Below are 14,422 nucleotides of genomic sequence, written 5' to 3' on the forward strand. Positions count from 1 at the left end.
GGTCTGGAAACCCCAAAACATGAAATTATTTAGTTTTAGTGGCCTCAGTGCTGTGGCTGGTGTAGGCTAATCAGACTGGAACAACAATAATTGTAACCTGAAAAATGTTGGCAATTGTGAGGCATGAGGTGACTTTGACAAGAAGTTGTCAAAATCCTTGCAAGGATTGGGCAGGAGCAATGCCCTGTTAATGTGGCCTCCTTCATCACACACACAAAAAAACAGGCCTACATAGAAGAATCACAAGTTTGGTATGCAGTGGTAGCTTCTACATCAAACACATACCTTTTACTTTATGTCTAGTCTATGATGATGGATTCATTGCCATGTTTAGTGCAGTGATGGATCCAGGTAGTAAATGGCCAATGACCTGGGCAATGCAGGCTTATTCAACAACCTGATTCCAGTTGGTACAAGAGAATGAGCTCTTACTATGGGCATCTACATGAGAGACTCACGCTGTTTAATTGGCAGCCACAATTGTTTCCATAATTTGCAGCCGCAAAGAGGAGTATCTTTAATCTACCACCATCTATAGTCTTCCAAGTGGTAGACCAGATGACCAGAGCCTTGGCAACAACCCAAGAGGTGGTAAAAACATGTCCTGTCTTTAGGAATATTGTCTAAGGTAAAGATGACGGCTTTCATTTCAGCCCACTGAGCTGACTCGCCCTTACCATAGTCAGTCTTCCCAAGTTGTCATTGAGGTTGGGCTGCCTCCCAGTGGACACCATCAGGTTTTAACGTAGCCAAATGATCAGTAAACCAGGCCAAGACATTCAGGGCATCAAGGGCACCATTAAGCCAGGAGCTTTGCTTCAGACAGTGACCACCTCTACACCCAGTGCTTTGTCCTCATAGCCAGACAAATAAGGCTACAACAGGGATCAGGTACATGGTGCATTCGGCTCTGTGCTATTAGGCAAGTCTTTGCATTTACTTTCACTTTTGAGCAGCTGCTCATTCCTTGTTGCTCTCACCATTAGTTTCCACTTTGGTTCCTTGGCTCAGCAGCCACAACCATATTGCCTTCAGCTTGCTGTCCCATGGTCATGCTAACATCCCTTCCTCTGCCTGCCCACAGGAAGGTGAGCCAAGACCAAGGCACCATTTGGGCACCTTGTTTTAGTTCTACTTGCCACCATTTAGATTCATTAACAGATAGGACAGTGGAATCTCTTACCTCCCCCACCTTGCCCACCCCTTGGGTACCATCTCAGAGAGTCTTCTTATCCCTGAACGTGGCCTGCAGGTCCCTTGTCCTAACTCTTCAAGGAAACTATGTCTTTGTCAGCATCCCTTCCTCATTGCCTATACTGTCAGGGCTTGGATTTAATTTTACCCTACTTTTTTCTTCAATGCATGCTAATTTATTACAAGGTGATAAATTGCCCGTGGGTACCAGCTAGAGGACATAAGACTACCAAAAGAGACAAAAAAGCTTTATTACTTACTGATGGCACAGTAACATGAGCATTTGCATGCTTCCATCAGTTTCCCTTGCCCCCAAGAACTGTGGGAGCAACGCAGAGGACCTGGACAGATGCTGGGTACGTGATGGGTTTGCATGACATCTGAGAAATGCTGAGTTTTGGGAATCCCCAGACTTCAGTGTGTACTAAGCAAGCCTGCTCCTTGTCTGATGTCCTGGATGACATTAATGTCCTTCAAGATTGCTTGCTGCAAACCCAACTCTGAGAAATGGCCTACGTAAAGAGGAGTCAAGGCTTTGCATTCTTGGCATACCCAGTAAACCCAGGACCCAGGGCAGATTGCTATTCCCAGCACTACTGTGCTATTTCCAAGACTCATTTGTGTCTGCAGCCATTACAGAAAAATTTGATATAATGAGATCACTGATATTTGTGACCTAAATGCTTCAGCCTAGGGATAGTGATTCTTTTAAAAAATTAATATTGCAAATGCCTTGAGAGTTTATAAATATATAATTATAGAAATATCATTAGAATTAATAACATCATGTTTCTATTATTTCCACTTCAGTTGTAAATAATGTATCTTCTGGTACATAGTATGATTAGGATTTAGAATGAGATATGACAGAATGCCTACCTTATATATATATATGTATAGTTGTAATGTTTCCAGGACAAAATTATATACAAACTTACAAGTGAACAAAAAAAATGTAGTGAATATTTGTATATATAGTCAACAGTTGTTTTCTTCTCAACTACACTGAGAGTAAATATAAGTGCTGAGGACACAGAACAAGAATGCAAAGATCTTAATCAAGACACATGTAGGTCCCAAAGTACTGTATTGTTTTGGAGAAAAGCTTTGTTCTCTTTGGTGTTTCAGTAGGGAGAAGGGCTGCTACAGGCAGGGTTAGCCAAGTCTTAAGCTTTGGAATCTGTTCAAGTAATTGTTTCAGCTGAAGAGGAAGCAAATAGCAAAGGTTCCAAGGAGCTAGAGAGAGAAAATATGGTAGCTGTGTGGAGAAGAAATGTAGAGGCAGAGATTCAGAATGTTTTGAAGATCAGCTGTCAGTAGTCTAGAAGTTAATGATTAAGGCACCGAACCAGGAACAGAGAACCGTCTTGTAGAATAGGATTTCAGATACTTCTGGTTCAGGAAGATACTCCCTTTTTCCCACTGAGTGAAAAGTGGTTGTATTCCCACTAAAGCCAAGAAAATACTTAGAACTGAGGGGTATTCTTTACCTTAATATGAGGCTATCGCTTTAGGGGAAGCTCTTTGTCTAGAGAAGTGGCGGGAGCAGGACAAAGATCAAGCCTCAGGACAAAAAGACATCCCTCCTATCACTAGAGATAGGGCTGCAAGGGAGCATTATAAGAGCAGATTCTTAGTGGGCCACGAGTGGGTGTTGGCAGCTGTAAGGGTGAGCAAGGAGAGAGAGAGGGAAAAAGAAAAAAAAGGAAAACAACAGCAAACAATCTTCACTTTAAAATGAGACTGCAAACAAAAATTCCAAAATAGATGAAGAACTCGAATGCTAAGAAGGCTAGCAATATCATTACTCAGTTCATGAATGCATTCCCAGCTGAAGAACATAAACAAAACAAAAGACAAGCCACACAAAGAGAGAAGATATTTGCAAAACCAACCAAGAATTAGTATCCAGAATATGTAATAACTCCTACAGATCATTAAGAAAAAAACAAATAGCTAAATTGGGAAATGAGTAAACAACAGAAAAAGTCTAGTCACAGAAAAAGCAAATGGCCAATATACATATAAAAACATTCCACCTCAGTCAGGGAAATGAAAATTAAATCCATGGTAAAACACAGTTGTGTGTCCATTTTATTGGCAAAAGTTAGCACGTGTGACAAAACCAAGTGTGGCGAGGATGTGAAGAAGTAAGAATTCTTGTACATTACTGGTGGGAATGTAAATCGGAGTAGCTGCTTTAAAGAGCAATTTCAACCAGCAGTTACAGAAATTCTTGCACATTTTACCAGGAGACATGTACAAGAAAATTTACTACAATATTGTCTGCAATGGTGAAAAATGGGAAACATGCTAAATATTCCTCTAGAGAATAAAGACATACAGTTATCTTCATATGACAAAATACTTTACCCAGTGAAAATGTATAAACCAGAGCAACTTGGATAAATTTCAAAAATGCTGCTTTGAGGAAAATGTGGCAAGTGATTCATACAGTACTATTTATATAAAGAATAAAAACATTAAAGCGATACTGTGTAGCTTATGGATACATATATGTGTAAGAAGCAGAAGTATTAAAGGCTTCATTGAAATGATAAACACCTTTTTCAGGACAGTAGTCTCTAGAAAGGGAGAGAAGGTAGTGGAATTGGAGAGGAACACAAGGGAGCATCAACTGTATCTGTTATATTTTATTTCTTAAAAAATCTAAAGGAAAATATCAAGGTATTTCACTCAAAACTATATTATTATTAAGATTAACTGCCTATATGCTTTTTCTAAAGTCCATTTTAGAGAACTGGACAGACAAAAAAATATAAGATTAAAAGTAGCATTTTGGATTGATTTGTTTCCCAGACTCCGTTCAAGTGCTGTTCTCTGGGTCAGAGAACTTTTTCATGCTCTTTTACACTATTAGATACTATAGTCCTTTTTTTTTTTAAGATTTTATTTATTTATTTGACAGAGAGAGCACAAGTAGACAGATATTATAGTCCTTTTCATGCATTTAGGGGGAAACCAAATGTTATCATCATTTACATTACAGACAAAAGAAGCTCTTGTTAATTATGGGAAGATTATGATGAGGATTATGGCTACCTAACAAAACAAAAACATCTTATTCAATGTTTCAGAAACATTAGTAAATGTTTTCTCATTTCAGTGGCATAACAGACCTGATCACATCAGGGTTAATGTCCTTTCAGTGACTAAATCAGGACTTTTCTATAACTTCACCTCTCTTACTTGTGCTCACTACCACCAGTTTTCTTAAGAATATATACTCCTGGGGTGCCTGGGTGACTCAGTCGTTAAAGTGTCTGCCTTCGGCTCAGGTCATGATCCCAGGGTCCTGGGATCGAGCCCCGCATCAGGCTCCCTGCTCAGTGGGAAGGCTGCTTCTCCCACTCCCCCTGCTCATGTTCCCTCACGCACTGTGTCTCTCTCTGTCAAATAAATAAATAAAATCTAAAAAAAAAAAAGAATATACATTCCTTGGGGTGCCTGGGTGGCTTAGTCGGTTAAACTTCTGCCTTCAGCTCAGGTCATGATCCCAGGGTCCAGGGATTGAGACCCACGATGGCTCCCTGCTCAGCGGGGAATCTACTTCTCCCTCTCCCTCTACCCCTTCCCCCCCCCCACAGCTTGTACTCTCTCTCCCTCTCTTTCTCAAATAAATAAGATCTTTAAAATATATATATATATATATATATTCTTTCGATCTTTTATCTCCTTCTTTCTTTTTTTTTTTTTTAAAGATTTTATTTATTTACTTGACAGAGAGCAAGACAGTGAGAAAGAGAACACAAGCAGGGGGAGTGGGAGAGGGAGAAGCAGGTTCCCCGCTGAGCAGGGAGCCCGATGTGGGGCTCGATCCCAGAACCTTGGGATCATGACCTGAGCCAAAGGCAGACGCTTAACGACTGAGCCACCCAGGCGCCCCTCCTTCACTCTTACACTTTTTCTACTCAATCAGAAATTATAAAAGCGGATCCCAAACAGTGTGCATCTCAGGATCAGGTTCTGTGTGCCCCTAAGGGATGGTGCTAAATGATTAACTTCCAAATCCTCCTTATTCTTGCATTTAAGAATCAACCAGAAAACTTAAGAATTCTGAATTTCAAGCAATATTGAGGAAACATTAGACATTTTGTTTGGTTGTTTTTGTATTGAGAGGGCTTTATAGGAAGAAAAATTGTCTGTGATATGGGTCCCCAGAGTCATAACAACCTTAAGAGAGTTATCACATTAGCTTGCTGTCTCAAACTGGTATATACCCCTTTTCCACTGACACTAGAAATACTCTCCTGATTTTAGATCTTAGAGTTCTCTGTCCCCTCTGCTCATTCTCAGAATTGAATTTGCATACCTGGGCATTTAAATAAATGCTTCTTCGTGAGACCGGGAAGTTGGCCATGGTCCAAATGGATTATAGTGTTTCTAGTCCCAGCATTCGTAGATAATATCTCTTTTGTGTCTCTGTCCTTTGGAACAGAAGCTGACATCTCAGGGTTCCAGCTGAATTCCTGCTGGGTTTGCCCTTATTGGTCCTATGTCATCATTATCTGGAGGCAGAGTATAGGCATCTTTCTCAATGTAAAAAAAATTTTTCAGAAAACCACTATTTATAACATTACAACTATTTTTACTTTTACTTGTCCCTAACCTTGGGTCTCTCCATAATCACCAGCTGAAGTGTATATGCTATGTACAGTCAGATCTTTCTATATGTATGCTCTCCATCATGGGCCATTCTTGGTTCTACTTGATCGGCTACATTTTGTTGCCTCCTCCACACTGGAAAATTGTTCATAATAAAACAAGCAAACATTTACCAGGTGCTTGCTTTGTGCACTGTTCTAAGTACTTTACAAATATGATCTTTATCCTTTCATATGCACAATAATCTCAGGTACTATTATCCCTATTTTGCAAAGGAGGAAATGGAGGCCCAGGAAGATACTTTATTTTGTCTGTAAACCCTTTCCATGTAACTTCTTTTTTTTAAATCTTTTTTTTTATTATGTTCATCACCATACATTACATCATTAGTTTTTGATGTAGTCTTCCATGTAACTTCTGTGAGGAGCAAAGATAGAATCTATATCAAAGAGCTTTGTGATAAGTAAAGCTTAGTGTAAACATTTTACCAGGTTGCCTGCTTCAGACAGGGCTCAATGAGTGTTTTTTGAGTGAAAGAATAAATAAATATGGTTACTGAGTACATCATGCTTTGTATAGGCTGAATCCTCAGAACAATGTAAGCATTGCATCTGTAAGTCAGTAGTCACCCCCACCAACATGTTCTTGTTTCTTTCTTTTCCTTCCCTTTTCCTCTAAATTTCAGAATCAAAATGATTGTCTGATTGAATATCTTTAAAAGGTCATGATGAATTATTCTGTAAGATTTGAAATGTTATGCTCAGAAAGGTCAAGCCTTATTTTTTGGTAAGAAGTGCCATATAGATTTGTTTTTCCTGGGCATCATTTCTTTTTTCAAAGAGAAGATGGCAAGAGATTTAGAGCAGGGTGCCCTCTTGAGGAAATTTTAGCACTTACCTCTCAAAAGCTGGCACTGGATGACATGAGAAAGCCAGATGAATGATGCCCAAGTAGATAAAACATTAAAAAGTTAGAGTAACCGAATACCAGAGATCTGAGAATTAGGATTCTTAGCTACTGTGATCTAATATAGCAACATTAAGAATTTTTAAACAAAAAGAAAAACCTCTGGAAGATATTTTCTTTCCTCTCATTCACTCTGTCCTTCAAGTAAGCACTTGTGTTGTGCCAGGAGCTATGCCAAGGACAACGCTCAATAAAACATAGTCTCTGCCTTCATGATGCTTACAGATTGTAACAGAGATCCCAGTGAAGGGAAATAAGCAAATATATATGTAACTACAAACTGAGCAAAGTACTATGAAGGAAATGGGAAGGTACTAGAATAAAGCATAACAAAAAAAGTTCCATTAGGGTGGTCAAGGAAAACCTCCCTGAGAGGAAATAATTGAGCTGAGTCACTGGGCTTTTTGGTCCATTGCAAGTCTGCCCATCTAATGTAGACAGCCTGATGGACGCTTTTGTAGCCTCTGATTCTTCTCTGTGGTCCAACCCTTGAGCTGAGTTGAATCCTGTCTCCGCCCCTGTGGGTTAGCAGACAAGTCTTCATCCTTCTGCACCTCATTGACTCTCTAGCTGATCCCCTTTGCCTAAGACTCACATTTGTCACAATGTGGTGGTTGCTGCTTAACTAATAAATGTCTTTTTGCTAATACTAATAGCCACTCATGGTAGAATATCAGTGCATTATAATGCTTAAAAAAAAAAAAAAACACATTTCCAGCAAAGTTAAGGATGTAGAGGCTCTCAGAAGATGAAAAGAACAGATAACCCTGACTGCCATTCTGCTTTGAATAGGGAGAAATAAGTAGGCCTGAAGCAGGCACAGAACTTGATCCTACCATACAGTTTGGTCTTGTCAAATTTCACATATCCTGGTACCAAGCAAACTGAAGGCTCCAACCAGAATCGGAAACAAGGGACTAGGTTTCAGGAAGGAACTCCCAAAGAACTAGTTTTTGAAGGTTTTGTTTTGTTTCAAAGCTCCCATATTACGGTTGACCTGGATCCCCACCGGGGTATTGCTCTAGTCCCTTTAGCTAAACTGCTTTCTCTGGATGGGTTGATTCTACTGGATTGGAGGGTTTAACTGACGTGGAAAGTATTGCCTACAAGTGGATGACCTGAAGTGACTTCTGGGTTGGTGTTTAGGTGACAGGATGAGTCTGGGACCCAGACTTTGAACAAGATGCATCTATCTCAGTTGTATCTGTACATTGCTCTCACCAAGAAAATTAACCACCTACTTTATTAACCAGATGACGGTGAACAAAGCATTCAACCCCTGTGAATCTCACTCCCTTCACCTGTGAATTGGGGTTTTATATCTCCGTTCATTTCACAAGGTTATTATACTTTGCGTATAAATAATAGGTGATATATTGTTCAGAATGAGCTGAATCTCATTACTGCTACTAGATAGCAATTTGGAAAATACGCCAGAAACCATGAAATGTGCAAACTCCTTTGACCCAGTAAATTGGTTCCTGATAATTTTTTCTTATGAAAACATTAAGAAAAACCATGTGGAAATAAAAGTGCATTGTAGCATTTTCTAGAAAAGAAAATATTGAAAATGATAATAGAACAGTTAAATAAAAGAAAGACGATGCTTTAACACAATGAAATCTTAACCAGCCACTGTGTAAACCACTAGAAAGTGGTTGAAAAGGAAGTTGAAAAAGGAAAACAATTGATAGAGTAGTGGAATTATAAGTATTTTTCCTTTGGTCAATTTGTCTGAATATTGTTACTCTAGCAGAATAGTTAAAATACTGAAAACACTTTAAAATTTGGAAAATGTCTTGGCCCCAGATTACATTTCTTCTTACCGTCTCTTATTTTTTATTTAGGGAAATTATCGTTTCATGAAACTCTTACTTACACGCCGAGCAAACTGGATGCAAAAGGATCTGGAAGAGATGACCCCTTTGCACTTGACCACTCGGCACAAGAGCCCTAAGTGTTTGGCGCTTCTACTGAAGTTTATGGCAGCAGGAGAAGTGGACACACAGGATAAAAACAAGGTAAGGGACTGTCAAGATTGGAGGTAAATGAGAGCAAACTGCAAATGCTTCCTTTTTTTTTTTTTAAAGATTTTATTTATTTATTTGACACAGAGAGAGGGAACACAAGCAGGGGGAGAGGGAGAGGGAGGAGCAGGCTTCCCGCGGAGCAGGGAGCCCGATGCGGGGCTCGATCCCAGGACCCTGGGATCATGACCTGAGCCAAAGGCAGACGCTTAACGGCTGAGCCCCCCAGACGCCTCACAAATGCTTCTTTTTATGATGTGAAACCTCAAGAAGAATTATCACTCATCACTTGGAACATTTCCTCGCCTTCGTACTCCCCAGTGAAATATTTCACTTAAATTCAGTCCTTTAATTCTCCTACCAACCACGTGTGGTAGGTAGTATCATCTCCTTTTCACCGATGGGAAAACTGAAACTCAGGAAGATTAAATTCTGTTCAAGATCCAAGTGGCAGACCAGAATTCAACCAGGCCTACCCCCAGACCCCAATATTTGATACCTAATAGCGATAGTTAACGTTGGTGCTAGACTTGTGGTGGCCAAATGCCTGGGGCAACATAGGAGGTACATAGTGGTTTAAAAGCCTGGGCTTTAGCATCAGACTCCTTGGGTTTTAATCTAGAGGCCACTACTCAACTCCTTCTGTGCCTTTGGGCAAATTTTCTTAACTCCTCTATGCTTCCATTTTCTCATATGTGAAAAGGGAATGATAGGGTTGTTGAAGATAATGCACATAAATACAGTTTAACACAGTGCCCAGTGCATAGTATGCTCTCAGGAAACATTAGCTATAAAATGAATATTATTCATTTCATTTTGGCTCTAACATCTGCTCTGGCATTTGTTGCTGGCGTCGGTGATCCTCCTAGCTCTTGACTTTTACCATCTTGTGCAAGCCGGTCACTGTTTCAATCAACACTTTCATCGTTCTTTACAGGAAAAGAATGTGCTATTCAGTTAGACAAGTACAAAAATCCTCTCCCTTTCCACCAGGCTCCAAATCACGGAGTTGTGCTAACTCCAACACTCCCGCATAATTAAAACTCTTGGGATTAAACCCACTGCGTTCACATCCAGTGGTCCCTTTATTCTCACGGGTTCTTCGTGTCGTTTTCAGGTTTTGTTTAGCTGTTACTCACAGAACCCAGCGTTCTGAAATTAACTTTGACTTTATTTTACAACGACTATAAACATATTATTCCTTACTCACAGCATTTGTAGGCTAATATTTCACTGAAAAAGCACTTTGATCTATCCCCAAAGACCATTAATCACTTGCAAAGCCACAGATGTCTTTAGGCTATGTAATGTCTTCCCCAGTATCTTCTAGGAACTCCCTGCTACCTGCCAGTACTTGTGTATTCTTCTGTCACTGAACAGGGATGGGATGTGATCCAGTCAGACAGATGGAAAACAGATCTGCAAGGTGAAGGAAGGAAGGAAGGAAGGAAGAAAGGAAAGAAAGAAAGAAAGAGAGAGAGAGAGAGAGAGAGAGAAAGAAAGAAAAAGAAAGAAAGAAAGAAAGAAAGAAAGAAAGAAAGAAAGAAAGAAAGAAAGAAAGAAAGAAAGAAAGAAAGAAAGAAAGAAAGAAAAATGTGGCTATAGGAAATTATTTGCTATTATATTTGTGACTGTTTTTGTTCTGTAGTCATTACTAAATCAAGAGTAATGAGTGACCCTTCATATTAAAAGCCTGTAGGTACACTTTCCCCGAATACCACATGTGTCAACATTTAAAATTTTCGATGTAGCAAGTGAGCTTGGTTCCTGCTGTTAAATGATCTGATTCTAGATTGAATTGATGACACTGCTATTCATAAGGGATAATGTACAGTGCAACCATTTCTGTGTTCCCTCAGTAACTCTTCTAATAGGGAGACCAGTCTTACTGTGGTTTATTGATGAGAACGGCAGAGGGGATTTTTTTTTTATTTTTTTATTGTTATGTTAATCACCATACATTACATCATTAGTTTTTGATGTAGTGTTCCATGATTCATTGTTTGTGCATAACACCCAGTGCTCCACGCAGAATGTGCCCTCTTTAATACCCATCACCGGGCTAACCCTTCCCTCCACCCTCCTCCCCTCTAGAACCCTCAGTTTGTTTTTCAGAGTCCATCGTCTCTCATGGTTCGTCTCCCCCTCTGACTTACTCCCCTTCATTCTTCCCCTCCTGCTATCTTATTCTTTTTCTTTTTTCTTATCATATGTTGCATTATTTGTTTCAGAAGTACAGATCTGTGATTCAACAGTCTTGCACAATTCACAGCGCTCACCATAGCACATACCCTCCCCAATGCCTATCACCCAGCCACCCCATCCCTCCCACCCCCGACCACTCCAGCAACACTCAGTTTGTTTCCTGAGATTAAGAATTCCTCATATCAGTGAGGTCATATGATACATGTCTTTCTCTGATTGACTTATTTCACTCAGCATAACACCCTCCAGTTCCATCCACGTCGTTGCAAATGGCAAGATCTCAGTCCTTTTGATGGCTGCATAATATTCCATTGTGTATATATACCACCTCTTCTTTATCCATTCATCTGTCGATGGACATCTTGGCTTTTTCCACAGTTTGGCTACTGTGGACATTGCTGCTATAAACATTGGGGTGCACGTACCCCTTCAGATCCCTACATTTGTATCTTTGTGGTAAATACCCAGTAGTGCAATTGCTGGATCATATGGTAACTCTATTTTCAACTGTTTGAGGAACCTCCATACTGTTTTCCAGAGGGGTTGCACCAGCTTGCATTCCCACCAACAGTGTAGGAGGGTTCCCCTTTTTCCGCATCCCCTCCAACATCTGTCGTTTCCTGACTTGTTAATTTTAGCCATTCTGACTGGTGTGAGGTGGTATCTCATTGAGGTTTTGATTTGGATTTCCCTGATGCTGAGCGATGTTGAGCACTTTTTCATGTGTCTGTTGGCCATTTGGATGTCTTCTTTGGAAAAATATCTGTTCATGTCTTCTGCCCATTTCTTGATTGGATCATTTGTTCTTTGGGTGTTGAGTTTGATAAGTTCTTTATAGATTTTGGATACTAGCCCTTTATCTGATATGTCATTTGCAAATATTTTCTCCCATTCTGTCGGTTGTCTTTTGGTTTTGTGGACTGTTTCTTTTGCTGTGCAAAAGCTTTTTATCTTGATGAAATCCCAATAGTTCATTTTTGCCCTTGCTTCCCTTGCCTTTGGCGATGTTTCTAGGAAGAAGTTGCTGCGGCTGAGGTCGAAGAGGTTGCTACCTGTGTTCTCCTTTAGGATTTTGAAGGACTCCTGTCTCACGTTTAGATCTTTCAATCATTTGGAGTCTATTTTTGTGTGTGGTGTAAGGAAATGGTCCAGCTTCATTCTTCTGCATGTGGCTGTCCAATTTTCCCAACACCATTTGTTGAAGAGACTGTCTTTTTTCCATTGGACATTCTTTCCTGCTTTGTCGAAGATGAGTTGACCATAGAGTTGAGGGTCCATTTCTGGGCTCTCGATTCTGTTCCATTGATCTATGTGTCTGTTTTTGTGCCAGTACCATACTGTCTTGATGATGACAGCTTTGTAATAGAGCTGGAAGTCCGGAATTGTGATGCCGCCAGCTTTGCTTTTCTTTTTCAATATTCCTCTGGCTATTCGGGGTCTCTTTTGGTTCCAGACAAATTTTAGGATTATTTGTTCCATTTCTTTGAAAAAAGTGGATGGTATTTTGATGGGGATTGCATTGAATGTGTAGATGCTCTAGGTAGCATTGACATCTTCACAATGTTTGTTCTTCCAGTGCATGAGCATGGAACGTTTTTCCATTTCTTTGTGTCTTCTTCAATTTCTTTCATGAGTATTTTATAGTTTTCTGAGTACAGATCCTTTGCCTCTTTGGTTAGATTTATTCCTAGGTATCTTATGGTTTTGGGTGCAGTTGTAAATGGGATCGACTCCTTGATTTGTCTCTCTTCTGTCTTGTTGTTGGTGTATAGGAATGCCACTGATTTCTGTGCATTGATTTTATATCCTGCTACTTTACTGAATTCCTGTATGAGTTCTAGCAGTTTTGGGGTGGAGTCTTTCGGGTTTTCCACATAAAGTATCATATCATCTGCAAACAGTGAGACTGACTTCTTCTTTGCCGATTTGGATGCCTTTGATTTCTTTTTGTTGTCTGATTGCTGTGGCTAGGACTACTAATACTATGTTGAATAGCAGTGGTGAGAGTGGCCATCCCTGCCGCGTTCCTGACCTTAGGGGAAAAGCTCTCAGCTTTTCCCCATTGAGAATGATATTCACTGTAGGTTTTTCATAGACGGCTTTTATGATATTGAGGTATGTACCCTCTATCCCTATACTCTGAAGAGTTTTGATCAAGAAAGGATGCTGTACTTTGTCAAATGCTTTTTCTGCATCTATTGAGAGGATCATATGATTCTTGTTCTTTCTTTTGTTAATGTATTGTATCACGTTGATTGATTGGCAGATGTTGAACCAACCTTGCAGCCCAGGGATAAATCCCACTTGGTCATGGTGAATAATCCTTTTAATGTACTGTTGGATCCTGTTGGCTAGTATTTTGGTGAGAATTTTTGGATCCATGTTCATCAAGGATATTGGTCTGTAATTCTCCTTTTTGATGGGGTCTTTGTCTGGTTTTGGGATCAAGGTAATGGTGGCCTCATAAAGTGAGTTTGGAAGTTTTCCTTCCATTTCTATTTTTTGGAACAGTTTCAGGAGAATAGGTATTAATTCTTCTTTAAATGTCTGATAGAGTTCCCCTGGGAAGCCATCTGGCCCTGGGCTTTTGTTTGTTGGGAGATTTTTGATGACTGCTTCAATTTCATTGGTGGTTATAGGTCTGTTCAGGTTTTCTATTTCTTCCTGGTTCAATTTTGGTAGTTGATACATCTCTAGGAATGCACCCATTTCTTCCAGGTTATGTAATTTGCTGGCATAGAGTTGCTCATCGGCAGAGGGGATTTTAAAGCAATGCCAACAAGTTCATTTTTAGTATATTTTAGTACATTTTATTTATGACAACTTTTTTTTACTAAAGATTTTATTTATTTATATGCAGAGAGAGACACAGCAAGAGAGGGACACAAGCAGGGGTAGTGGGAGAGGAAGAAGCAGGCTTCCCACTGAGCAGGGAGCCTGATGTGGGGCTCGATCCCAGGACCCCGGGATCATGACCTGAGCCGAAGGCAGACGCCTAACTACTGAGCCACCCAGGCGCCCTGTTTTATTTATTTTTTTAAGTAAGCTCCACACCCCACATGGGGCTTGAACTCATGACCCTGAAATTAAGAGTTGGATGTTCTTCCAACTGAGCCAGCCAGGTGCCCCATCAAGATGTTCCTTTTTAACTTTTACCTAAAATAAAGCAAGTATTGCTGTATCCTCAACATGTATCTTCACATCAGTAGTAGGTATAAGAATTTATCCCGTAAAATTATAGTTAAATTTAAATTTGTACTTTGATGTAAGAAATGGATTCCAGATCCGTGGTTTCCTGTGCATGGATCTTCTTTTTCATAGATATTGAAATTCAAAACATTCCATCAAATTCTTAAGGTACTTGGTGCAATATCAAGGTCGTCACTTACTTTGTTGATAATTAT

General features: G+C 39.9%; 1 protein-coding gene across 4 annotated transcripts in view; it reads left to right on the forward strand.

The window, feature by feature from the left end:
* INVS (inversin) overlaps nucleotides 1-14,422 on the forward strand; it is a 162,841-nt gene that overhangs the window by 68,152 nt on the left and 80,267 nt on the right. For all 4 annotated transcript variants that reach the window (XM_028108782.2, XM_028108784.2, XM_028108783.1 and 1 more), the window contains exon 4: nucleotides 8,634-8,807. In XM_028108782.2, the coding sequence (XP_027964583.1) occupies nucleotides 8,634-8,807 (174 nt within the window). The remainder of the gene's footprint in view (nucleotides 1-8,633; nucleotides 8,808-14,422) is intronic.

Source organism: Eumetopias jubatus, unplaced genomic scaffold (genome assembly GCF_037043125.1).
Source record: "Eumetopias jubatus isolate StellerSeaLion01/CBP00866 unplaced genomic scaffold, mEumJub1_p1.0 scaffold_15, whole genome shotgun sequence".
In the NCBI taxonomy this organism is placed as follows: domain Eukaryota; kingdom Metazoa; phylum Chordata; class Mammalia; order Carnivora; family Otariidae; genus Eumetopias; species Eumetopias jubatus.